The 27,899-nt window shown below is 39.6% G+C and overlaps 1 protein-coding gene across 4 annotated transcripts in view; it reads left to right on the top strand.

Moving 5' to 3' along the window:
- LOC148879230 (uncharacterized) overlaps window positions 1-27,607 on the top strand; it is a 73,466-nt gene extending 45,859 nt beyond the window's left edge. For all 4 annotated transcript variants that reach the window (XM_088960707.1, XM_088960704.1, XM_088960708.1 and 1 more), the window contains 2 exons: window positions 22,404-22,789; window positions 27,249-27,607. In XM_088960707.1, the coding sequence (XP_088816833.1) occupies window positions 22,404-22,421 (18 nt within the window). In that variant the 3' untranslated portion in view covers window positions 22,422-22,789; window positions 27,249-27,607. The remainder of the gene's footprint in view (window positions 1-22,403; window positions 22,790-27,248) is intronic.
- The last annotated feature ends 292 nt before the right edge of the window (window positions 27,608-27,899 follow it).

Below are 27,899 nucleotides of genomic sequence, written 5' to 3'. Positions count from 1 at the left end.
ATGTTTCAGTTTTACTTCACTACTTGGATGGGGTATTCTTGAACCCTTTAGAGTCGGATTGTAGGATTTGGTGTATTGATTCTTCTGGTTCCTTTTCTTGTGCTTCCTTCTTTTTGGCTTTGATTCGACCTTCTTCTGATGATTCAATGGTGACTTCCGGAGAAGGAGGTCTGGAATAAGCCTATTCCTCCTAGGATAAGTGGTTTCTGTTGGGAAGTTTTCTTGGGTAGAATTAATACTTGTGATCTTCTCCAAATAAAGAGACAAAATTGGTGCCTCTCCCCAAATTGGTGCATCCTTTGGAAGGCTAATGGTGAGACTAGTTACCACTTATAAATTTCCTGCCCTTTTGCTCTTTATATTTGGGAATGATTTCTTTCTTTGTTTGGGTGCAGGTGGAACCCCCTGCCAAATGTTCAAGGCTTGTTTGCTTCTTCCCTTGTTTACTTGAGAAAGAGGAGGGGGAGAACCCTTTGGAGGTGTACAAGAGCGGCAATATGGTGGACAACATGGGAAGAAAGGAATCAAAGAACTTATTCTGACAAGGAGCAGAGAAGCAATCATGGAAACCATCACTGTCAGAGTTTTCCATTGGGTTAATTCTTTGAGAAGCTTTGATGACATTCCCACAAATGACTTGCTTAGAAAGTGGTAGGAGGTGGCTGATTCTACTCTTCCAAGAGCTGTTATTAGGCTGGTTTGGGTCCCACCTCCTAGTAGGTTTTTTAAACTGAATTTCGATGGTAGTAGTGAGGGTAATCCGGGCCCTTCAGGTATTGGAGGTGTTTTTCGGAATGAGGAGGGATGAGTTATTGCCCTTTACTCAGGACCAATAGGTGTGGGAGACGCCTTGTGGGCAGAAATCCTGGCTGTGATGGAAGAGATCCGAAAAGCAAAGGAGCTGAATATACGAAAGTTGATTGTAGAAAGGGATTCCAAGTTGGTAGTTAGGTGGCTGCAGAAAGACGAGACTGGCTGGTGGAAATTTGTTAATGAAAGGAGGAGGTTTAAGTTTTAAACTCAGGATATAGAGATCAAGTTGCAGTGGGTTAAAATGAGTGCAAATGCTTTTTCCGATGTTTTGGCAACGCAAGGGGTGGAAAGGGATCAATTTTTCTGGGCTGTTCTGTAACTGCTGCCCCCTATTGTCATCTTGGAGAGAGTTAAGAGAGTTTATCTCTCTCCCGGATGTTCTCTTGTATCTTTTTCATTATTAATGAAATTTCTGGTTATTGATAAAAAAAAAAGATAGAGATCTCCAAAAGATCAAAAACAAAGCAAAGCAGAAAAGCTGAATAGATCTTTTACAACAGAAACAAGAGAAAAGCTAGATTAATTCAAGAAGGATCCAAAAGCCAACACCTAGATCTTCCTTGGAAACTCTTTCAAATTCTGGAAGGATTAGAACCCATTCCATATTCATTTTGCCACACATTAGTGTTAATTTATCTCTAGAACATGTTCTATTCTCAAAAGTCCTATTTCTTTCCTTCCACACTTCCAAGCAAATAGCAAAAGGGATGAAGTTCCATGCAATTTTTGCCTTGGTATTTCCTCTCATGGCAGGCCTATGAGCAAAGATGTCTCCTGAAGAGTTTGGCTCCGCCCATCTAGTCTTGAATGGGCCAAAGAAGAAATTCCAAACAAATCTCAAATTGGGGCAGCCAATAGACAGATGAAGAACATTCTCCTTTGCATTCTCACACAAGTAGCATCTTTCACCTAAGTGAACTCCTCTACTCTGAATGTGGTCCAAAGCCAGAATGCTATCCAGTGCCACAAGCAAAGCAAATGCTTCTACTCTTGGAGGAATGGGGTTTCCCTAAACCCCTTTTAATTCAGAGCTTTCCGATTTCATCCTCAGCAGAGCCTGGTAAAAGGATTTGACAGAAAACACTCCATTTCTAGATTCTTTCCACCATCTTGAATCCTTCCTATCCACCTGCACTTCAGCTGGCTGTAACTTTTAGAGCAAATCAACACATTGCTGAATCTCCTAATTGAACAGAGCTCTTCTGAATTTTGGACACCAGTTTTCTCTACCTTGATCAAATTTTGGATACAGATATCACACAACTTTCCAATCGCTAGCCAATCGTCTTCCCAAAACTTGATTGTTGAGCCACCTCCAACCTTAAAGGATACGAAATTCAGAAAGGCTTATTGAAAACACATGATGCCCTTCCAGAAACTCACTCTATAAGATGATTTTACTTCACTAGAATCCTACCTGAATCCAATAACTTCAAACTTGCATGATGCCACCCTTATTCTCAGTGCCTCCCTCTCAGCGCAGCTTCATCCTTCTAATTCTCAAGCCTCCCTCTGTTTTATCATTCCACACCTTATCCCATTTCACCAAGTGATATTTCTTTCTAACCCCCTTTAAAGCCCCATAGAAACTTCCTTGGTCACAGTAATCCACCCATCAAGTGAGAGAGATCTTCCCTTCCAGCCTGCCAGACGTTGATCAATTCTATCTGAGACAGGTTGCTCAGTTAGAGAGACAGAGGCCTTTGCACCAATTGGAATACCCAAATAAGTAAATGGGAACTCTTACCAAACACCCCAAGGATGCTGCACAATCTTTTAAAAGACTTTGTGAGATATTCCCCACTCCAATATCACACTTTTCATTAAGTTGATCTTTTGCCTTACCAACTTCTCAAAAAATCTGAAGATATAACCCTAAGTTAAGCATTTGAGCTGTAAAATCTTCCAAAAAATAAGTATCGTCTGCAAATTGGAGATGAGAAATGACCACACCATCTGTCCCCACTTCAATAATCTGCTTAGGACTTCTGCAACCAATACAATTAATAAAGGGGATAAAGGATGCCCTTGCTTTATATTCCTTGAAATGATCCAACTTCACCTTGCCACCAAGACTAATAATTGGAGATGAGAAATGATCGAACTTTTCCACCTCTCCCCAAACTCCATTCTTGACAGAACTTCTTCTAAAAATCCCCATACAACATGATCATATGCCTTTTCGATGTTAAGCTTGCAAATCGGGCCCTCCCTTCCATTTCTATTTCTTGTATGCACACATTCACTCGCTACCATCACCTAATCAAGAATTTGCTACCTTCTACGAATGCCATTTGAGTAGGGCCCACTAAATCATGCAACACTGCCCTTAATCTTCCAGACAAGACTTTTGCAAGAATTTTGTAGGTCTTGAAATCAGACTGATTGGCCTAAAGTCTTTCACTTTACAAGCTCCCTTCTATTTGGGAATGAGGGAATTTCCAATAAACTTTTCCTGCCAAAATTCCTTCGCCATGGCCAATAAATCCCCTTTTATAATATGCCAACAGCTTTTATAAATGGACATGTTGAATCCATTCGACCCAGGAGCCTTGTCACCTTTCAATTTACTCGCTGCTTCCCAAATTTGCTCTTCATCAAACTCTCACTCCAACCAATCCTTAGTCACCGCCCTCAAATCTACCAGACTCCAATTCACCCAAGAACACTTTCCTGCTTGGGGAAGCTTTGAAGAGATTAATGTAAAAATTTCTTATGGTTTCAACAACTTGATCTGGATCATCAATGATTCTACCTTTCTTCTCAAGCCTGAATGAAGTTTTTCCTCCTTCAATTTCTTGTCAAATCATGAAAGGAAGAAGTATTCTTGTCACCTTCCTTGAGACATAATGCCCTTGATTTCTGCCTCCACATCACTTCCTCCCTATGAAATACTTCCCTTAAAAGGACATCACCTTCCTCCAGCCTCTCTAAATCGGCCATTTTTCTGAGGATTTCTGATTTTCTAGCTGAGATGGGCCCAAACACTTCCCTATTCCTAAGTTTTAAATCTTCCCTTAAGACCATCAGCTTTCTCATTAGAGCATTACCTGCCCTTTCTTCAAAATGCTAATATCTCTGTTTTTCCCTTACATTGTTCAGATTAGAGTTAGCTGAATGAGGGGTAGATTAGTCTTTTCCACCCACATTAAGTTATGTGCTTATGTGGCAGTTCTAATAAGACTTCCTGTCCCATACTTAAGTGGGGGCAGTTTAGTCTTTGTACTTAATTAAATCCCTAATCCATATTATGGTCGAATGATAGGGTTTAGCCCACCAAGTTCGACTGTCTTCTTCTTCTTCTGCTTCCTGGTTCAAACTGCTGTAGCTACAGAACAAATATGGTATCAGAGCAAGACGTTGCTCTCTAAATCTCCTCCCTTGCTCCTCTCTGGTCGTGACCTCATTTTTTCTCTTCTTTCCGGGCCTGAAAATGGAGAACACAGATTCGACCTAGGTCTGAGAACACTTCAGCCCTTCTTCCTCTGCTCGGAACTTGATTGTTTTTCAAGAAAAACAACTCCAGAAGTAAGTGGATGGTTGACTGAAGCTCTCCATTAGAGGTTGGTTACCTTTTTTTTTTGTGCTGTTGGTATTTCTGGGTTGAAAGCCTTCAAAATCTGCTCGGACTGATTAGAACCTAGAGAACTAGGTTGTTTGTAGCCTTGGTTCTTGGAAAAAAGTCCAAGAACAGGTTGTGTTTACAGTGGCCAAATGGTGTAAGGGTATGTTTGACCCTTTTGTGTGGGTTTGTAGGTTGTTTTGAAGCCTTTGTTGGTCACAAGTGACCTGAATTGAATGACAAGTTACTGCAGTGGTAGTAGTTGATGTTTTCTTTGGATTTGTAGTGCCCTCTGAAAAGGTCAGACAGATCTGTACCATGTGTGACAGCTATGGTTGTGTGGTGGTGCTTGTGATGCTCAACCTCTATTGAGCAGCTTCAAGAGGGCTTGTATGTGGTTAGTGAGTTGCTGAATTAATGTTAGTGTGATTTATGGTTTTGTGAAATCGATAGTGGTGTGAACAAAAACAAAAGTTTTTGTACCTCTTAACTGTGTTTGGGGATTGCTGTAGTGTCTGGGACATCTGTGTGTTTGGGGACTGATTGATTGTGATTGGTTGTGAACAGTGGTGATTGATTGTGACTGATTGTGACTGGTTGTGAACAGCAGTACTTAGTTGGCGACTGGGAATTCAGATTAGAAGTAGCATTGGGAGGGCAACATGGCAGCAATTGGAGATGGTTGTAGTGATCAGAAACCTAGTGTGGTGATTCCCTTTGACTATTTAGGTGTGCAAATGACTTCAATTAAACTTAATGGTGAGAACTATGTACCATGGGGCAAGTCGGTGGAAGTTTTTTTCAAGGCAATGTGGAAAGTGAAGCATGTGAAGGAAGATAAACCATCAGCTGACTCTTCAGGGTTTGATGGTTGAGAACAGGAAGGTGCCCAATTCATGACATGGTTATGGAATAGTATGGAACCTAAAATAAGTGCCAATTTTATGTTCTTTGATACAGCTAAGGACATATGGGAACATGGCAAGAAGCTTTATTCTGGGCAGGATAACACTACGAGGGTATATTAGCTCTATTAGGAGTATTTTCACATGGTTTTCACCTACTGGTGTCTTGCCATTTTGCGAGGTCAATTTGGGAATGGGCTTTTTCTCTATTTGGGTGTAATTGGAACCCTCCATCAGACTTGTAGGGCCTTTTTTCCCCTTCTTTTTTTAGGTGGCGTATGAAAAGGGGAAGGACTATGTGGAGAGGACTGAGGTCTGCAGTATGCTGGACACTATGGGAAGAAAGAAATTCCAGGATATTCTCAGAAGCTGAGAGAGGAGTAGCAGAACTGAGGGCCATCATACATATTAGGGCTGTACAATGGTTGAAATCTTTGGAGTTATTCACAGATTACACAGTGGATGACATGTTGAGGAAGTGGGGTGAAATAGCAAATTGCACACAGACCAAGTCAGTAATGAGTGTCTTGGACCCCTCTACCTGCTGGATTCATGAAACTAAACTTTGATGGGAGTAGTAGGGGGAATCTGGGACAATCAAGGATTGAGGGTGTTTTTAGGGATGAGAATGGGGTCATTTTTGCTATGTTCTCATGCCCAATTGGAGTGGGTGACTCCCTTAGAGCTGAGATCTTTGCAGTTATGGAAGGAGTCCAGAAGGCCAAGGAGATGAACACTAGGAAACTCCTAATTGAAGGGGACTCGGAGGTGGTGATAGAGTGGCTGAATAAAGACAACAATGGCTTATGGAATTATAATAAATCTCTAGCTGATGGTTTAGCCAAACAAGGGGCAGAAAGGGATTCAATGTTTTGGGCTAAGCTGGAACATTAATGTCTTTTCTACTATTTTTCCTTTTCTTTAGGTCCTTTGCTGTACTTGGAAGATAAGCGTGTTTGTCTTCCTTTTGTAACTTTTCTTATGATGAATTAATGAAAGTGTTATTGATCTAAAAAAAAAAAAAGAAATACATACACAATTTGGTCTTCCAATCAAAGTTTTGTTTAGATAACGGTCGTGAATACTTTCTTACTTCCTTCCAACAATATTTAGAACAACATGGCATCATTCATCAAACTTCATGTGCATCCACTCGTCAACAAAATGGATGGCTGAACGAAAGAACCATCATCTCCTTGAAACTACTCGGTCTATTCTTCATCATATGAGTGTTCCTAAATGATTTTTGAGTGATGTTGTGCTTATTGCTTGTTTCCTTATTAATCGGATGCCCTCCTTCATCCTTCATGGTCGTTCTCTCTTTTCTATTTTGTTCCCCACCTTGTCTCCCTTTCCATTAGCACCCCGAGTCTTTGGTTGTGTGTGCTTTGTTTACAATCTGAGTCCTGGGATAGACAAGCTGGATTCACGTTCTATTAAGTGCGTTTTTCTTGGCTACTCTCAGACCCAGAAAGCGTATAAGTGTTTCAATCCCATTACTCGGAAGTTCTATGTTTGTCCTGATGTCACCTTTTTTGAGTCTGTCACCTTCTTCTCGGGACCTGAAGTATCGGTATTTCCACCTTTGCTTTCTCTTCCTCATCCAATCCGTGATCCCGTTCCAATTGGGGTTGTTCCTTCGCCTCCTCCAGTGTAGATTCCTACTAAACGACCACCGATCCGACATGTGTATACTCATCCACAGACACAGGCTCCTTCTCTAGCTTCTACCTTGTTTGCGGATCCTGTTGTTGCTCCTGTCCCAGAACCTTCAGGACTTGATCTTCCCATTGCTTTACAGAAAGGTAAACGTAGTTGTACCTCCATCCCATTTCCAATTTTGTTTCAGTCTCTCGCCTTTCTGCCTCACATCACCAGTTTGTTTCATTGTTGTCATCTATTTCTATACCTAAGAATGTCTAGGAGGCTCTTACCTCACCTGGGTGGCGTCAAGCAATGGAAGAGGAACTCTCTGCCCTTCAGCATACTCAAACGTGGAAACTCACTACTCTTCCTCCCGGTAAGCATGTTGTGGGTTGTAAATGGTTGTATATTATTAAATACTTGCCGGATGGTAGTGTGGAGCGTTTGAAGGCCAGGCTTGTTGCTAAAGGTTATTCATAGTTGTATGAGGTGGACTATATGGAGACCTTCTCTCCCGTGGCTAAGATTGGCTCTGTTCGTGTCTTATTTTCCCTGGTAGTTATGTATGATTGGCCCTTGTTTCAACTTGACATTAAAAATGCCTTCCTTCATGGTGACCTTATGGAGGAGGTATATATGGAGCAACCACTGAGTTTGTTGCTCAGGGGGGTGAAGGTAAGGTGTGTAAACTGAAAAGGCAATTTATGGGTCGAAACAATCGCCTCGTGCTTGGTTTGGGAAGTTTAGTGAAATGGTGAAGAACTTTGAGTAGTCGATCAAGACTATAATCAGTCTTGAATCCGAAAGTAAAAGAAAATATTTCAGAAGGAGAAAAGAAGAAAAGAGGGAGAAAAGCAGCACACGAAGGGTTTTAGAAAAGGAGAGAGAGGGTCAAATGAATTGATCTGTCGACCCACTCTTAATATTTATATGTTTATTAATTGTAAAAAGGCTGAATTGCCCTTATTGCTTACATGGCAAATAAACTAATAATAAAGCTGAAATAACAACAAAACTGAAATAACTACCAACTAACATTGACATAACTAACAAAGAATACTTGCTGTGCTGCCATACGAACATAGTGGGGACCACAGCCGTGGGGTCCACATCAATGTTCTCTACACTCCCCCTCAAGTTGGGAATATATATTTGTCATTCCCAACTTGCATAAGTCAGCCTCTAACTTCTTCCTTGAAACAACCTTGGTGAGAAGATCTGCGAGTTGCATGCTGGAGGTGATGTACGGGAGACACACTTCTTGAGATGAAACCCTTTCTCTGACAAAATGTCGATCAACTTCGATATGGTTAGTTCTGTCATGCTGTACCGGATTGTGAGCTATATTAATAGTAGCCTGATTATCACAATACAACACTAAGGGCTTCTCATAATCAATACCCAACTCTTCAAGTAATGACTTCAACCATAGGATTTCAGCCACACCATTAGCCATCGATCTATATTCAGCTTCAACACTAGAACGTGAAACAACACTTTGTTTCTTACTCCTCTAGGAGACAAGGTTACCTCCTACAAAGGCACAATATCCAGAGGTAGACCTCCTATCATCAACACTCCCAGTCCAATCAACATCTGTATAGACCTCTATCTTCATGTGATCATTATTCTTGAATAATATACCTCTACCTGGACATCTCTTCAAGTATGCTAATATTCTCTCAACTGCAATGAGGTGATTTGTTCTAGGAGAATGCATGTATTGACTGACAACACTGACTGCATAACTGATGTCTGGTCGTGTGAGACAAAGATAGAGGAGTTTTCCAACTAACCGTTGGAACATAGCTTTGCCCTCAAGAGGCTCTCCACCCTCTGCACTGATCTTGTGATTCTGTTCAATGGGTGTATCTGCAGGCTTAACACCCAACTTTCCAGTTTCTGCTAATAGATCTAGAACATACTTCCTTTGAGAAATAAAGATCCCCTGTTTAGATCTACCAACCTCAATACCCAAGAAGTATCGTAGCTCACCCAGATCTTTCACCTCAAACTCTTGATAAAGGAGTTGTTTAAGGGACTCAATCTCATTGTTATCATTCTCTGTCACCACAATATCATCCACATATACAGCAAGCAAGGTCAAAGAAGAGTCCACTCTTTTAATGAACAATGTATGGTTTGACTGGGCCTGTGCGTAACCGAATTTTCCAAGGGCTTGTCTGAATCTATCAAACCAAGTTCTGGGGGATTGCTTTAGTCCATACAAGGCTTTATTCAGCCGGAAAACCTTCTTACCCGTCTCTGCATCATAAAATCCGGGAGGTAATTGCAATTAAACTTCTTCCTGTAAGTCTCCATTTAGGAAGACATTTTTAACATCCATTTGGAACAAGGGCCAAGAATAACTGGCTGCAGGGGCTAACAGAACTCGAATAGTGGTCATCTTTGCCACTGGGGCAAAAGTCTCGAAGTAGTCTATACCATAAGTCTGAGTAAATCTTTTTGCAACTAACCGGACTTTATACCTTTCAATGGAACCATCAACATTATGTTTCACGGTAAATACCCATCTACATCCAACCGGTTTCTTTCCTTTGGGCTGGTCAACTAACTCCCAAGTATTATTCCTCAAAAGGGTATCCATTTCAACTTTCATTGCATCTTTCCACTTAGGAACTGACATGGCTTCCCGCACTGTTCTGGGAATAGGAATATCAACAAATGATGTGAGAAAGGACTTGTAAGAGGGAGACATGCGATCATAGGACAAAAACTGGGAAATGCAGTGACCTATGGATGTGGTGCAACGTCGTCTCCCTTTACGGACTGCAATAGGGAGGTTAAGGTCATCCGAAGAAGGTGAAGTAGCAACAGTGGAAGGTATCTCAGTGGGACCTGGATCTGGATCTGTAGAAGGAACTTGGGCTGGCTGGGACTGCTGATGACCATAATCAACTTGCCTCCACTGTCTGTGATAGACTTTCAACTCCTGACACCTCTGACAACCCTCTCCATTACATCCCTCATCACTCAATGGAATGGGTAACAGGACTTCTGATGAGTTAACCCCACTTTCACAAACCCCGACTTCTGATGAGTTAACCCCACTCTCACAAACCCCATTCTCACTACTCTCCCCTTGAGGAGAAACCCTAGGGTAATAGGGTACCTCCTCAAAGAAAGTAACATCCATCGAGACAAATCTCCTCCCGGAAGTAGGTTCATAGCAGCAATAACCCTTTTGAGTTTGTGCATTACTGAGAAAAATGCATTTGGAGGCCGTAAGGGCAAATTTGGAACGATGAGGTCCAAGAATCTGAACAAAGCAAGTGCAACCAAAGGTTTTAAGGGGATCAGTAAATAATTCTTCATCGGGGTATAGAAGGGTAAATGGAGGCTTCAAGTCAAGAACCCGTGAAGGAACTCGATTAATGAGATACATTGTTGTAAGAATAGCATCGCCCTAGAAACGAATATGCACATTGGAGGTAAACATAATGCTTCTAGCCACCTCCAATATGTGCCTATTCTTCCTCTCGGCAACCCCATTTTGCTGTGGTGTATAAGGACAAGTACTTTGGTGAATAATCCCATGACAAGTAGATAAGAGGCCAATGGCTTTGTAAAGTATTCTTTAGCATTATCAGATCTAAGGATTTTGATTTTGACCCCAAACTGGGTTAAAATCATCTAATGGAAGGTTTGGGTCAGAGTAGGAACCTTTATCTCGAGAACGCATAAGGTAAACCCAAGAAAAACAGGTATAGTCATCAACAAACAACAAGAAATATCTGTACCCCCCTTAGAAGGGATGTGATACGGGCCCCAAACATTGGTGTGCACAACATCAAAAGAATTACTACTTCTTTTATTACTCAAGGAATGAGATGTTCTACAATGCTTTGCAAGCTCACAACTCTCACATCTCAAATTTGACATTTGTACAGACTCAAACAAATTAGGAAACAAACTCTTCAAAGATCGAAAGGATAAATGACCTAATCGATTATGCCAAAGCATAACCGGACTAACAAACTGAGAAACAAAAGACTTCTTATCTTCATGATCTTTCCAATGAGAACTCTCTCCAAGCAGATAGATCCCATTCGTCTCATGGCCAGTCCCAATCACCTTCTTTGTCTCCAAGTCTTGAAAAACACATCGGTCAGGGAAGAAAGTTACTAAACAGTTATTTTGTTTTGTAATACTACTGACTGAAAGCAAGTTAGTATCAAGCTTAGGAACATGCAAAATTGAGGATAAGGAAATGGTATTAGACAACTTGGTGTCTCCCTTGCCAGAAATGGGAACAAGGGAACCATCAACAATGGACACTTTATCTCTACCAGAAGATAAGTGATAGGTAGTGAACAGTGATGGCAAGCTAGTCATATGGTTAGATGCACCTGAGTCTATTACCCAACAATGTTTAGTGTTACCTGGAGCTGAAGCATGGTAAATTGAGGCCCGAGTACCTGAATGAGCAAAAGTTGATGTGGAAGGAGCTGATGATGACTGAGATGATTGAGCTAAATTCCCAACTTCATTTTTCAACTGTGTTAGGGCAGCCCAAACAGCAACTAAGGTGTCTAGAGGCATGCCTTTTGTGCCCGATGAGGATGCAGAATCGGTATTAACAACCATATGGGCATTACCCCTTTTGTTTCTTAGTTTTGCTGGGACTAGATGAGGGTGCAGCTTCCAACTTGTGTCTTTAGTATGCTTAGGTTTCTTGCAATGTTCACACACTAGATCCCGCTTATCTTCCTTCTTTATACCCCTTTCTGTATCACCCCCAGACTTAGGTTTAACTGCTGCCAAGGTTGGTGGGATGGGCTGATGCTGCATCATAACCTTTCTCCTAGTCTCTTCACTATGCACCAATGATTGGGCATGAGATAAGGTCACACTGTCCCTTGTTAGTATCTGCTGTCTCACAATATCATAATTAGAATTCAGATCAGCTAGGAATTCAAAAACCCTATTAGTTTCCACTTGCTTTCTATGAGTCTGTGCATCATGCTGACTTTCCCACTCAAGTGTTTCTAGATGGTCAATTTCATGCCACAAAGATTTTTTTGATGAATAATAGTAAGTTTATTGATTCAGAAGCAAATTAGAGTGAGTTCATACATCATCCCAATGAGAGGCGCGAACTGCAGCCCCTCCTTGAAACTTACAAGTAAACTAGGAAAGAAAAACAAGAATCACAACTGAGCCCAAAATAATTCTTCCCTATATACCCCTTGCTTAGCTAACAAATCTGACAAGGTATTTGTTGATCTCCCCACCCACTGTACAGTGACCAACATATTCCTTGTCAACCTGCTAAATTTCTTCATTTCATTCTTGTATTGCCATATAGCCTCTTCAGAATTTTTCAATCAACCCACCACCACTTTGGAATCCCCCTCGATTATTAGTTGTTGTACCCCCAGCTAGTTTGCAAATTGGACCCCTTGTACAACAGCTAAAAGTTCTGCCCTGATGGAATTCCCAATTCCCAAAGGACCTGAGTTGAGCAACAAAATCTCTGCCTTCATATTTCTCAAAGCACCCCCCACTCCAGATAATCCTGGATTACCCATGCTGCTTCCATCAAAGTTGAACTTAATTGAGCCTTCAAGTGGAGGAGACAAGCTTGTAATTGATTTGGTCTTTAAAGATGAGCACCTTGCTACTGCTAACCATTTTCTCCAAAGTAGAGAAGTAAACAGAGACTGGTTTCTCTCCTTGCTTGAGGTTATTAACCTCACACTTCAATTCATAGGCCCTAGCAACATTAAGGGGTTGGTAGTAGACCTGTTCATGGGCCGGGTGGCTTGACGGACCGGCCTGTCTCGGCCCGACCCCCGGACGGGCTTGAACATGCTTATAGGCCCGCCAGTTTAAATTCGGGCTAAAAAGCGCGACCCACAATAAATTCGAGCCGGGCTCGGGTTTTGTCAAAATAGCTAGGCCCGAGCCGACCTAATATTAAACTTAAAATTAGTTATGTGATTATGTCCATTTGAATATTTTTTTGATTTAAGAATGTAAAATTGTGTTTTAAAACATACAAGAAAGGGAAAAATACCATCTTGTAGGCCTATTGTTCGTTTAAATAGAAAAAAAATACTAACTGAACTTTTAATTCTAATTTGAATAGGGAAAATTGTGTTTTTTTTTTTTTCAATTAGGTCGGGCTTCGGGCTCGGGCTCGGGTTTTGGGCTTTTTACCAGGGTTGGGCTTGGGCCCAAGTTATAGGCTTGTTGGTCAGGCTGGACTTGGGCTTGGGCCTAGTATATTTTCATTAGTGACAAGTGAAAGCCCGGCCCGACCCATGAACAGGTCTAGTTGGTAGTAGGTCTCTTTCATGACATCCTAGATTTCCTTGGCTGTTTTTGCCCACAATAGCCATTATGGCCGATTGGGCTGATATGTGGCTGCATAGAGTTGCACAGCCATGTCATACCCAAGTAGTTCTCCTGAACCCATTTGGTATACATTTGGTCCTCCTTAGATGGTTCTTTCACATCTCCGAATAGGTAGCTAAGTTTTCCTCTACCCCCAATAGCCATTATGGCCGATTGGGCCCACTCTAAGTAATTGGATCCATCAAACCTCATAGTTGTAATATGAAATGCATTCTCAGACATATTACCAGAATTGCTAGTCCCAAAAGCACTTTCCCTCTGATTCTTGAACTCCATTCTTGGTTTAGAATCAGCAATCAAAACCTTTTAAAGCTACTGTAATAGGAAACAATACCTAAGCAACTGATAACAACCGGCCTAGGTGTTCCACAAACAAAGGGAAACAAAATTCTGTATGAACTCAATGCAGATCTGATCTGAAACCAATCAACAGTTCTGAATGTTTAGGGTGAACCCAATTCAGATCTGATCTGAAACCAATCGACTGGTCTGAATTTTAGGGTTTTCTCTCAAAACCCTAAAGTGAAAAAAAGTTTCAGCCACACCCCTCAGAATAGACCAAGATGGTTCTTTCAAGGTTGTTCTCAAGCAAAAAACTTACTTTGTGAAAGAAGATCTCTGGCCGCCGCCTTCTGTCTGATGCGAAACCCTAATCTTGGGGATCCGAAGCCTTTTCTAATTCTTCCTGACTACTGGAACTCTCCCAGCCTTCTACAATCTTCTTAGTAGTAGCCGCACACTACTAGTAGCCTCCAAGAATCAGCCGATCCTCCTTCTTAGTCTCCCAACCCTAGGCAACTCTCATGTGGTTGGTTGGATCAGACTCACTTGAGAAACCCTAATCCTTGCTCTGATACCAAGTAGTCGATCAAGACTACAATCAGTCTTGAATCCGAAAGTAAAAGAACTGATTTCAGAAGGAGAAAAGAAGAAGAAAAGAGGGAGAAAAGCAGAAGCACACGAAGGGTTTTACAAAAGGAGAGAGAGGGTCGAATGAATTGATCTGCCGACCCATTCTTAATATTTATATGTTTAGTAATTGTAAAAAGGCTGAATTGCCCTTATTACTTACATGGCAAATAAACTAATAATAAAGCTGAAATAACAACAAAACTGAAATAACTACCAACTAACATTGACATAACTAACAAAGAATACATGCTGTGTTGCCATACGAACACAGTGGGGACCACAACCGTGGGGTCCACATCAATGTTCTCTACACTTTGGAATGAAACAATGTCAGGTTGACCACTCAGTGTTCAACTTTGATTTAGAAGCCTTGGAGGCAATTTAGTGGCATGGAAGAGTAAGAAGCAGACTGTTGTGGCAAGGAGTAGTGCTGAAGCCGAATACAAAGCCATGGCACACACTACATGTGAATTAGTATGGCTGAGAAACCTCCTACAAGAAATTGGATTCACAATGGACAGACCTATGAGGTTGTACTATGATAATCAAGCTACAATTCACATCTCATCTAATCCTGTTTTCATGAGAGAACAAAGCACATAGAGATTGATTGCCACTTTGTGAGGGAGAAAGTCCTTACTGGAGAGATAAGCACAGAACATGTGGGCTCAGGTGATCAGTGGGCAGATTTGTTTACAAAAGGTTTAAACTCAGGGAGAGTGAACTATATATGTAACAAGCTGGGATTATATGACATATATTCTCCAGCTTGAGGGGGAGTGTTAGAGTTAGCCGAATGAGGGGTAAATTAGTCTTTTCCAGCCACTTTAAGTTATGTGCTTATGTGGCAGTTCTAATAAGACTTCTTGTCCCATACTTAAGTGGGGGCAGTTTAGTCTTTGTACTTAATTAAACCCATATTATGGTCGAATGGTAGGGTTTAGCCCACCAAGTTCGACTGTCTTCTTCTTCTTCTTCTTCTTCTTCTTCTGGTTCGAACTGCTGTAGCTACTGAACAAACAAGAATGATGGGTGTTATTATTCATAATTCTAAGTTCTCTGTAATAGAAGATATAGTTCTCGATGGTTTAGCCGGGTTGAGGGTGATTAAAAAATTGCAAGTTATAAAGGAAGAGTTGAAGGGAAGGAGGAAGGAGGCATTTGGGTGAGAGGAGAACAGAAAAAAAGGAGGTATTGGAAAAATTGGCAAGGCTGGAAAGAGTGAAAGAAGAAGGAGAGAGGTTCAAGTGGAAATAACTGGTTTGGAAGGTGAGCTAGAGAAATTAATATTTAGAGGGAGGGGGCTAGATGGAGACAAAAATCTAGGGAAATCTGACTGAAAGAGTTGAAGGGAAGGAGGAAGAAGGAAGGAGGCGTTTGGATGAGTGGAGAACAGAAAAAAAGGAGGTATCAGAGAAATTGGCAAGGCCAGAAAGAGTGGAAGATTACAGGAGAGATGTTCAGGTGGAAATAGCTGGTTTGGAAGATGAGCTAGAGAAATTAATATAGAGGGAGGAGGCTAGATGGAGACAAAAATCTAGGGAAATCTGGCTGAAAGAGGGAGATAAGAACAGAACTTTTTTTCATGGTTTTGCAAATGGAAAAAGGAGAAATCTGATTACAAGAATTTTGAGTATAGGAGGAGGTGGTAGGCACTTGGGGAGAGATACAAGAGAAACTGATTGATTTCTATAAAAAGCTATACTTTCAGCACGGTGGTTAGAGAGGGAGATCTAATGTTTTAATTTCAAAGTACCAGTGTCTGATGTTTTAATATCAATTTCATTAAAAGCTGTTGGCACTTCTTGGAGGAGGATTTTATGCTGATGTTCAAGGAATTTTTTGAGTTTAAAGTGTTAGATTGAAGACCAAATTCAACATTTATTTCCTTAATTCAGAAAAAGAGTGGGTCAGTGAGCATAAAAGGTGATTCATGTGGTGGTAGGGGAAACTCAGATGGCGTTTGTGAAGGGGAGGCAAATTCTGTTTGGGGTATTGGTGACCAGTGAATGCATCGACTCAAGAATAAGAAGCGGGAGACCTGGCTTGGTTTGTAAGTTATACTTAGAGAAGGTGTGTGATCATGTGAAGTTGGGTTGTTTTGAAGAGGTACAAAGGCTGATGGGTGTAAATCATTAGTATCCTTTTCCGTCTTACTTAATGGAGTCTCATCTGAATTTTTCCAAGCCTCTAGAGGATTAAGACAAGTGTGTCCACCTTGCTATTAGTATTAGTGATGGAAGTGCTGAACCTTCTTATGAAGAAAGGAGTTCAAAGGGGCTGGTTAGAAGACTTCAAAGTGGGTTTAGGTGGTCTGTGTATCTCTCACCTTCAATATGCAAATGACACTCATTTTTCTGGATTCATCAATAAAACGGGTGTTCAATTTAAGAGCTATTTTGGAAAACTTTGAGATGTTGACAGGGATGAAAATGAATCTTGAAAAAACCTCTCAGTTAGAGTTGGAGATTTGAGTAGAGAGGACATGTAGCTGTTCGCAGCAGTGCTGGATTGTAAGGTTGGGGAATTACCTTTTCTCCATCTTTGGCTTCCGGTTGGGTCTAACCCAGCTGCTGTAAGCATTTGGAGGCCTCTTTTAGAGAGGGTGGAAAAGAGGTTGGATAGGTGGATGAGGCTACCAACTTATTACCTTTCATTATTAAGGGTTCCTAAGGAGGTGGCTAGGAAAATTGAAAAGGTTCAAAGGTATTTCTTATGGGAAGGTGTGGGGTCCAAGAAGTCTCATTTGGTTAAGTGGGAAAAGGTGTGTTAGCCAAAGGAGGGGGGGGGGTAAGGGGTTGAGAAGGATAAAAACATTCAACAAAGAATTATTAGGGAAATGGTTGTGGCAATTTGGGCAGGAGAGAGAAAGGGAAGCTCTATGGAGGACAGTGGTGGTTGGGAAATATGGAGCGGTGAGGCTTGGGTGGGAACCAAGAGAAGTAAGATCTTATGGGGTTAGTGTTTGGAAAGGATTATGAGGTTTAATCAGAGTAAGGTTTTGGGAGGACAAATGGATTGGAGTGGGGAAGCTATGTGATGTCTGCCCAAGAAGTGGAAGAGATGAGTGCAGCTGGTATGTAATCCAAAACGTAGAAGGCCTCTACTTGACCAAGAAGTGGAAGAGTGTATTTTATTGTTGGAAAAACTAGAAAGTTCCAGTCTCTCTGGTGGAAAGAGTGCAAAGATGGAAAGTTCTCAGTGAAGTCATTTTACAAGGTGTTAGTTAGAGATAATATGGGTTCAGACCAGATAAATGGCGTGTGGGGTAACCTGGTACCTCCAAGGGTGGAAGAATTTGCTTGGCTGGTTGCTCATGATATATTCTCACCATCGATCACTTAAAGATCAGAGGTTTCAATATGGAAGTTCTATTTTTTCTTATTTGGAGTAAGCTTTTTCATCCCTTGTCTCTGGCAAAAATTTTCTCCAAGTGGCCAAAATTTAGAGGAAGCAAGAAAGCCAGAATCTTGTGGAGCTGCATCCCATTTGCGGTCTGCTGGTCAATATGGTATGATAGGAACAGAAGACTATTTGAGGGTAAGTTGGAGAACATTGATCTTTTGGTAGCAGCAGTGGTAAACTTGTAACAGGTCGGGTTTTAGCTCTTCCAGATTTTGACCAAGACAACAGAGCTGATTTGTTAGAGAATTTTTGGAGTGCTTGATCTGCAACCTTGTAATGTGGATTTATTTATAGTATGAGTTGTTGCTTTTTCTTCTGTTTGATGTGTCATCTTGACAACCAGCTGCTCTGCAATGTATCTTTATTTTATTTTAATGAAAGTTTTTTTATCCTTTAAAAAAGAATATGATTCTGGTGTGCTTTTTCCTTTGCTTGATATTGCTGAAATTACAATTGTATTCAAAAATCCACTTCATGCCACTGATTCCAGTCAACCATAAAAGTTAAATCCATAGTTAGGTATCTGATTCCTGCAACTTACTTTTATAACTAATTAAGACATCGTTAAGAAAAATAATTTTAGGAGTACACCTTTGCCTGTTATTACAGCAATAGAAAAAAAAGAGGCCTCCACTTTGCTGCTTGCCACAATGTAACTTTTAGGCCAAGCTTCAAGTTCACCTCCCGTTATATTCCCCAGTACACCCTGTCTAATTGCGCCTTTTCTAGAGCACACAAATTGATTCATTAGATTAAAAAAACAGAGATAACAATATTATATTAAAATTCTTTTCTTGTATTCAATATTTCGTGCTTTGGTTCTTGTCAGACTAAAATTCATGATAACAAAACTTTTTTATACATGGCATACAAAGGGTGTCAGAAGATTTTTTTTTTTTTATCAGAAGAAAATAGATTTCATTAGATTTAACTAATGAAATAGATAACACAACTTGATGACGGTAGTGTCATCCCCCAAAATTCAAACCCAAGTTACATAGGAGCACCAAAGTACATCAGAGAAAATTTTTTGATCAGTAAAAGTAATTTTATTAAGGCAAACTTAAAAGTTACAAGAGGGTGGGTATAGTAACCACCCTAAACAACAAGAGATCATAGAATTTCCCAAAACAACTGCTGTCTTGAAGCCCCTTGTTTGGTTAAACTGTCTGACAAACCATTTGCTGTTCTTCTCACTCATTTAAAAGAAACATATAACTCCATTAATTTTACAATCTCCCTAAATTTGTAGTGGAAAACCCAAGGGATTTGGGTACTGCAACTTGTCCAAGAAATGACCACTTGAGAGTCTCCTTCCACCTCTATATTGTGGAAACCAAACTGTTTAGCAAATATTAACGCCTGCATGAAGCTGGCCAGTTCTGCTGTTGGTGCATTAGCATGCACTAAAGGACCTGAATATAAAGCTACCACTCTTCCTTCTGAATCTCTAAAGATACCCCCTACCCCTGGCAGCCCCATATTGCTTATAAAGTTTCCTTCTGAATCTCTAAAGATACCCCCTCTTCTTAAATAGTCCAAACCACAGTTGTCCTCACTGTTTTCCACAATAATCTACCTCTTGCTTTTGGTTGTCTCAAGAAATCAGAATCAAAGAGGCCCACCACATCCTGAGGAGGGGTCCGCCTGTACCCAAAGAGAGCACTAAGATGCTGCAAAACAGAAAGCAGAAAACAACAGGAAGTAAAATTATGGAAAATAGATCCATTGTTGTCCTTGCAGGAGAAACACGTGGGGGGAGAGGCTTTTATTTGTCCTTCTTTTGAGCATAATTCAGGTATTAATCTTTTCAAGAAAGACCTCCCAACAAAGGGCTTGGACTTTAGGTGGGATGGGCTTACTCCAAATTTCTTTCACAAGGAAATTAATCCCCAAAGTGTTTAGCTGTGTTAATGAGTTAAGAAATGAAGCACAGGTGAAAGACCCTATTGGGCTTGGACCACACCCTAGTTTGTTCCAAAGTTTGGTCCGAAAGGGAATCTCCACAACCATTTCCCTAATACCGCTAGATTCTTCTGAATCAAGTTCCCTATCCCTAGTCCCCTTTTTCTTTAGGCCTACTAACCTTTTCCCATTTCACCAAGTGCTCTCTCTTGTCTCCCCCCCCGGTTTCCATAAGAAATCCCTCATAATCTTTTCCAGTTCCCCAGCAATTTTGACGGGAATGTGGAAAGTGGAAAGAAAATAAATTTGGAAAATTTGCCAAATGGCCCTAATTAAAGTTATTCTTCCTCCCATTGAGATATAATTCCTTGTCTATGAAGCCAGCTTCCGAAACCAATCAAATCTCGGATTACCACCCAAAGGGATCCTAAGTACTGCAGGGGCCAGTTTTTAACTTTCACAGCCTAGCACCATAGCTGAATCACAGATAATTTCCACTTGTACATTAACACCCACAATGCAACTTTCCCCGGTTGACCCTTAAATTAGAAAGGTTCTCGTAAGAGCTAATCAGTGCTTTTAAATTTCTAAGAGAGACAGGGCTGTCATCATCACAAAACAGAATTATGTCATCTGTAGATTGCAAGTGTGTAATCACAACGTCCTCTCTTCCCACTCTCCAACCTCTTATTAAGTTATCCAAATCCGCTTTGGTAATCATCCTGCTGAAGAGCTCAGCAATCAAGGTAAACAGGAAGGGGGAAAGAGGGTTGCTCTGTCTCAAGCCTCTTTTAACAGGAAAAAATCTCTAGTAGTTCTACTAATGAGAATTGAATATTGCATTGAACTCAGACAGCCCTTGATCCACAATCACCATCTTTTCCCTAACCCAAACTTCTCCAAGACGTCTAGGAGGAAAGACCAATCCACCAAATTGTAAGCCTTTTCAAGGTCCAGTTTACAAATGATTCTCTTTCCTCCTCTCTTCTTCTTCTTCTCTACTACATACTCATTTGCCACTAAAATATGGTCAACAATTTGCCTTTCCTCTACAAAGGCCCCTTGGAAAGGTGAGATTATTGTAGGTAAGTCTTTCAATCTTCCCGTTTTGGTGAAAGACATCAAACACTTCTTTCAGATCATTCTTCAAAGTCTCCCTACAGTCTTCATTAAAAAGCCACAGTGAATCCATCTGGTCTTGGGGCTTTTGTTCATAGAGAATACAGCCTCTCTAATCTCCTCAATGCTGAAACAACCCTCTAGGGCTCTAGATTGGATGATTGCCACCCGAGTCCAATCCAACTCAGGGAGACTGTCTTTTCCCCTCAGAAGAATTTGCACTGAAAATTGAGGTATTCAACATGGATATGACACCCATTTTGACGTGTCCTTGAAAATGGTGTACCTTCTTTAAAAAAATGAATGTACAATAAAGGGCCGAGTTTCTTACCTTTCATCCATTCATTTACAAAATAAGAGTTCCCTTCAATGCAAGATATTTCATAACCTAAAGAAACAACCAATCAAGAGCCTTGTAGTTAAGAATAACAGCTCAGCGTAAATGGAATTTCCGGTGGCAATAGGACCTGAGTGAACTACAAAGATCTCAGCTTTATGGTTTCAGAGTACCCTTCCTATAGCTCATGTTCCTGGATTACAATGGTTGCAGTTTATAAAAATTAAGTTCGACCCAGTTCAGTTGGGGGATCCTAGAAGGATGTGATTGCACCATTCTAGTTGAAATGAAGCTACATGCTGCTTGACCCTAATAATGCTATCTCTGCTGAACACCCAGAATTATTCTGTTCTTTGAATCCATTGTATGTTTCTCACTTCTATGAGCTTGATCACAGCATCTTTGACCTATTTCTTGTTAAAATATCCTAATGTTCCTTGGCTCCTTGCTTCCCACACAGACCACAAGATGGCAGTTCTTAATAATCTCCTTGTGATCTTTCATCTTCTTCCGGGAAGGGGGGTGAGGGTTTGAACGGCTGTCTAGATTGGGTTATGTAACTTAGATAAAATTTCAGATCTAAATATTTTAAATTAGACCCACTTCTTAAACTATGTGGTCCTAAAAATGTATTAGGGTTTTATTCTCTAAGATGGGAACTTGTAAATAAAAAAGGCCACTACCCAATGTAGGTCCCATGTATGTGGGGTCTTGGGGGCGGTAGACCAGATAAGTGTATGTGTGTGTGTGTGTGTTTCCACCCTTTTGGCTGTTGTTGAGCCATACCTGTCCTTTAAAAAGAGATTTGGAGCATTGATAGCTAAAATCAACTCAACATAGCTTTGTACTAACTGGTTGGTTACTTCATACTGTTAGTGGTGTTAGTGAAGGGGTATTTCGGTCTTTATACTTGTTGAGAATGCTGATGTGTACTGTTATGTTAGATCGAGTGCCTCTTAAATAAGGGCACTTAAGTCTTTTCCAATAAGTTAATAATATAATAACAGGTCTGGCCGAATCTAGGGATGATTTTTTTCCTCTAATTCGAACCAGACCTTCTCTCTTTTCTTTCTTCTTGTTTCCTCTCCTACTTCTTGCTGTTTACTTTACTTTACAGTCAATGAACAAGACCGAATTCTAGGGCAGGTCGAACTTCAACACATACAAATCCTGTTTCAAAAAAAAGAGTGATACTTCTTGAATGTGTGCTTGATTAGATATGACTTTGGAGTGGCCCAAGCTTTTCTAACCTCCCCCACCCACCCACCCACCATTGCACTGGGCATTGTTTGCTATCTACAAATTAGTGTTTGAATTTATCTTTTTTGACTTTATCTTTATGGCAGAGTAATTTTTGCTTAGTCTTTCCATCTTTGGTTTTAGGAATAGTCTGATGTAAATTTAGAATTACTTGATGCAGGTCTGTGTAGATTGCTGAACATCCATAAGCTATCCAAGTTCAACTGTCCCTATATTTAGAGATGGAACATGGGGAACTGGAATTGGACACTTTTTTTTTCTTTTTTTTTTTTTTTTGTTAAATAGATCAGGTGACAACATGCTCATGTTAGAGCATAATCAGAACTTGTGGATTACACTTACCGGGATACAGCATCATTGTTGTGGATCTTATATGCTGAGATGTACATAGTATACATTCCTAATGCAATTCTTTGAGGAAGCCACAGAACGATGTACAGGTGCATAAATTGGGCTTCTCAAGGCGCTAGCAATTTAAGTTGCATTATTTCGTCACTTACCAATTTGAAAAATTAAGTGACAAGGTTGAGAATCCTTCTTGTTGAGGTACGAATCCTTTATCTGTATGCTTTTTTTCTTATATATTACATTAATATTAAGCCAGTTTTATTGCAATTGAACTATCCTCGTTTTGAGCCTAGTTCACATATTAAAATAATACATGGTGCACAACTCTTTTTGATCAGCAACTGATAATAAATTTATTTGTGGTATATTAATACATTGATATACTTCACAGTGGGTTGCTTCTTGGATTTGGCCTTGCCTGGAAATCAGAATTTCCACAGTGTTTTAAATTCTTAATCTAAATATTAGATGATTAAGAGAAGTAATTGCTGGGAAAGATAAGCTGCAAGATGGCATAGCAGTCTAGTTTTATTCATATTCATAGCTGAAGAATTTATTTAGGATGAAGTCTATCATGCTTATATGCTTTCTTTTGTATAACTTACTGTGACAGGGAAGTTCTTAAGGTTCCATAATTCTGGGTTCATGTAATCTCTATAGAGGTTATCTCTTGGCACTGGCAATACTGAAAGAGCCTCTGGGAAATTTAACATTTCATTCAATTGGGTATTATCTTCTGCCAATTCAGTAGCTAACACTTCGGTAATAGAGGGTGTAAACAGAGAAAAAATGATATGGAGGCCCAATCTTGTAAACCAGTGAAAGCCTGGGTGAGAAGAGGAACTGCCATTTAATGATTGATCTGTTACCAATAAAAAAAAATGTAATCTCTATAGATGTTATTACTGCATCTCCATAAAGGAACTGCCATTTAATCAATTGTGTGAGATAACTAGAATCTGCAGAATCAAACCGACTGGTGGTGGCTCGGTTGGTAAGTCCATTGGCTGGTTGTAGTGGAGGCTTGGGATCAAAAACTACTGTCACCAGAGTTGGGAGGGTTATAGGTATGGGTGATGGGTCCCCACCCCCACCCCCCCTGTTTTGTAGCCCATGAAGCCAAAAAAAAAAGTTTGCAGAATCTTGGATAAATCAAGATCAATTGGGTACACGGATTTGCTTTGCTTAGAATTTCTTGGTTTGCATATGCCCCAAATAAGACTACCAGATTCAGGATTCCAGTTAGAACTGCTGAAATAAACCATGGACTTGTTGGATCTGTTTGATGTGATGGAATTGGTACTGAAATTTATGGACTAAAAGAGTGAATTCTGTTACATGGATGTTACACGGAATGGGAAAGAAAATGGATTAAAAATTGCAAAACTTGCCCTCACATTCTGTCAAACAGTTGAAATGTAGCAAATATAAGAATCTGGAAGACACATCCATCAAACCAATATACTCCAAGGACAACACTAGTAGAATGGAAATTGATAAATCTGAACTTGTCAAACTCAGACAAATAGAAAGGATTCTGATGATCACTTTGTGTAGCTCTTTGTAAAAGAAGAAAAAGTGTTGTACAGCCCAGAATTTACAAAGTGATTTTACTTAAGCACGAAAAACTTGCTATTTACTTCTGTGAGGCTTTAACTGCAGCAGATCTATGTTCTGTAATTCTTATTCAATTCATCTTCTGTAGTGCCAATTATAGAAATTAGTTCCAGATTCTTCAACTTTTGCATTGGAATAGCATTTTTCCGTTGTTTCACTTCCTGTTTTCACCTGGAATTTCTTGTAGGAAAGATACCTTGAGGGTTGTAGAGATTCCAATGACTATTGATGGAATCATCAAGGCGTTTCCTAGCCAATTAGGCACCCTTGGTTGGGTGCCTTGCTTAAGAGTCTTGATTTACAGCAACAAGGTGCTTACCTAGGCAACAAAATCATGACTGTAGCTACATCTTAGTAATATATGTGTTAATAAATTCTCTGAGTTGTCATTTATGCCAATGTTTTAAAATATGAACTCATGAAGCTGTGATGCATCTACTACCTTGGGGCATGAGGGTAGTTCAGAACGTTAGAGGCATAAACCTCCCTAGCACAAAGAGGCATAAGCCTCCTAGAGAGGAGGGACAGGAGGAGGAAGATGCATAACACTAGCCGGAAGGGGGGGTCTCTTTTGTTTTTTTCGTTTCATTTTCATGAAGAATGCTTTATATTAAGAATGAAGATGCATAACACAAGCTGAAAGGGGGGACCAAATAAATAAGGACCAAGTGCTGAACCTTGGTGATGACCCATCACAATCGAAAAATCTGATGTCTCTTCCACAGGTGTTCTAACACTGGTTATTGCACTCTCATAAATATCCTTAATTAGATAGATCTATATACCTATTGGGGACTCCTTTTTTTCCAAGACCCGCCATATTATCTCTTTGGGGCCTCTATCATAAGCTTTCTTTAGATCAATGAACACCATATGGAGATTCCTCTTCTTCTCTCTTAACTTCTCTATCAATCTTCTCAAAAGAAAGATTTCTTCCATGGTTGATCTCCCTTGCATAAACCCAAATTGGTTCTCCGATATACTTGTTTCATTTTTCATGACATACACCTTTGCTCAATTATTCTCTCCAAAAGTTTCATAGTGTGGTTCATAAGTTTAATCCCCCAATAGTTATTTCAACTTGGTATGTCACCTTTGTTAACATAGGCACCATATTTCTCCGGTCATCATTTTCTTTTTGTGTTATCTTGTTAAATAGGTTAGTTAACCATAATAAGCCTACCTCTTTGGTTCTCCCACACCTTTCCACACCTTTATTGGAATATCATCTGATCCTGATGCCTTTCTCTTCATCTTATTTAGCACTTCTTTCACTTCAGCAATTCTAAATTTATGAAGGCATGTTTTATTTCTGAAAGTGTTAGTATGACAAGTCTCTCCTCTGCTAGCGCCCTCTACATGTTTATTTAATAATTTTTCAAAATAGCTTTTCCATCTTTCCTTAATTTCCTCATTTGTTACCAAGACTCTGATTTGCCCTTTAATACAAGTGTTCTCTATTTTTGCATTTTTGTTGCTCTTTATAACATGTTCATATTAACCTGATTATAATTTTAACCTCTTTATTCCACCACCAAGTTTCTTTAGCACTTTTCCTTTTCCCTTTAAATTCTCTTAAAACATCCTTTGCTCCTTTCTCTTTGTAGTTTGCCATGTCAAGCCACATCTTATTACTCTTTCCATCTAAATCCCATTTTCCTTCTACCTATCAACTTGTTTCTAAATTATGCTGATTTTTTCCCTTTTAGATTTGCCAACCTAATTCTTGGACACCTTTCTTTCCTATTTCTTTTCCATTTTCTAATGCACCCAACTTGCACCACTAATCTATGTTGTGTGGTTAAGCTTTCCCCCAGGGTAACTTTAAAATCCTTAAACATCATTGTTCTTTTTCTTTATTATTAGCTCTATCTTGAGTTTTTATGATGTCATATAAATTTATAGCCTTCTTTAGTGCTAATTTGAAATGAAATTTCCCTATTGATTACTTATAATTAGTATTGTTTTTGATAATATTTAAAATACTATTTTCTTTTAGATATGATGTTTTTCCACATTTTGGAAGGAAATTAAATTTTTTTAATAAAATAGAATTGCTATTTTTCAATTAATATGCATGCTGATTGGTATATAAAATGAGGGACTAACCAAAATTTGATTTTTATTTTATAAAATTCTTATCACTTGGGCGATGCCTAGGTGACCTGGCACCCAGAGTTACCAAGATGCCTTGACAACTATGCACCAGTGAGGCATTTTCCATAACGACCATTTCTAACAACAATGCTTAATAGCGGAATTGGAGGTTTTTCCAGCAGTGCAGAATAGCTCTGTATTCTGGAATTGCTCTTTAGTTTATCAGCTTAAATTGGAATTCTTGGAACAAACTTACAATTCCAATTGTCCCCAAAATTGTTCCAAAGCACATGGAGTTGACACAGTTCAATATCACTCCTTCAATGTAGTAAACATGACCATGGTGCTAAATGCTACCTTTTACAAGGTAGCATTTTCCACTATTGCTTCATCTGATGCTTGGTGTTTGTACCTAATGCAGTAATTAACTTGTGGAGAAAAAAGACAAAAATATCTTCTTAGAAGTCAAGGTTGGGGTTTCTATGAGGGAAAGGATATTGATTAGGTCTAATAACATAGAAAAGTTTTATGAAAATTAACAAAATAAGGGGAAACAGAATTGATAGGTAGGTAAAGATGGTTGAAATATTCCTCGAAGAAAAGATAATTTGAAACAAGACTTGCATGCTAGTTGAGTAAATAAAAGGGCCAGTTGATGTTTTAAAAGAAGAAATCTACATCCTAATTGATGTTTTAATTTTAGGGAAGCCCTTGTTTTCTATCTTTTAATTATGAAAATGATTCTGTCTACAATTTAGCACATTTTGCCAGTTGAAAGATAAATGTGCTTTTCGATCCATGTAAGCTACTCATGCAATTTAATCTTCATATATCTGTTTTTTTTTTTTTTTTTTTTTTTTTTTCTGTTTTCACATGAGGTGTTGTGTTCTTTGGTGTTTCAATTTGCCTTGTTGGTTTCAAATTTCCCATTCTCTAATTACAGGAGACATGGAGGTGACTCTGATTACGGTGATGGGTTAAGGTAGCAAGAAATAAGTTTATTGTCCCCATGATGCTTGGGAGGTTTCCCAATTCTTCAATATTTGATGTAGATGTGAAAGGTTCAGAGACAGGTGATAGTTGCAATTTTGTTGTAGTAGAGTTATGTCGTAACTAGTAAGGTCTTGCGTTCTGTAAATATATTTTGTTTTAAGTTGAGTTCTGTAAAGGATTATAGTTATTGTGGAGAGCTAGAGGCAATTCATATTGTTTTGATCATATGCCTTTCTGTTTTTTATTTTCTTATATATAATATTCTGTGATCGGTACTGCGTCCTGTGAAGTATGTGTGATTTTATGTTCCATTGAGATCTGTTGTTTACAAGTGAAAAATGATAAACCTTTTTCTCCATCGGCCGACTTAGCCATGGAACCTAATGGAAAGTAACCTGCAGGCTGCATGTTGCGAGCTTTCATATTTAAAGTCTTTACTGCTCAACTGGGATTTCTAACTTGAAATAGTTGAACGATCGAAAGATTGTAACTTGTAAGGTGAGTGCACTTTGGGTAATACACAAATTAAATTAGTAGAATTAATTTCATGGAAGTACAGGGGTCATATTCCATTGCCTCTCGGTGGCTTGTTGCGTTTGTT

This window comes from Nelumbo lutea, chromosome 1 (genome assembly GCF_056320005.1).
Source record: "Nelumbo lutea isolate HS-2025 chromosome 1, American lotus-T2T, whole genome shotgun sequence".
NCBI lineage: Eukaryota > Viridiplantae > Streptophyta > Magnoliopsida > Proteales > Nelumbonaceae > Nelumbo > Nelumbo lutea.
Note: the sequence above shows the minus strand (reverse complement) of the source record. Positions and strands in the feature narration are given on the sequence as shown.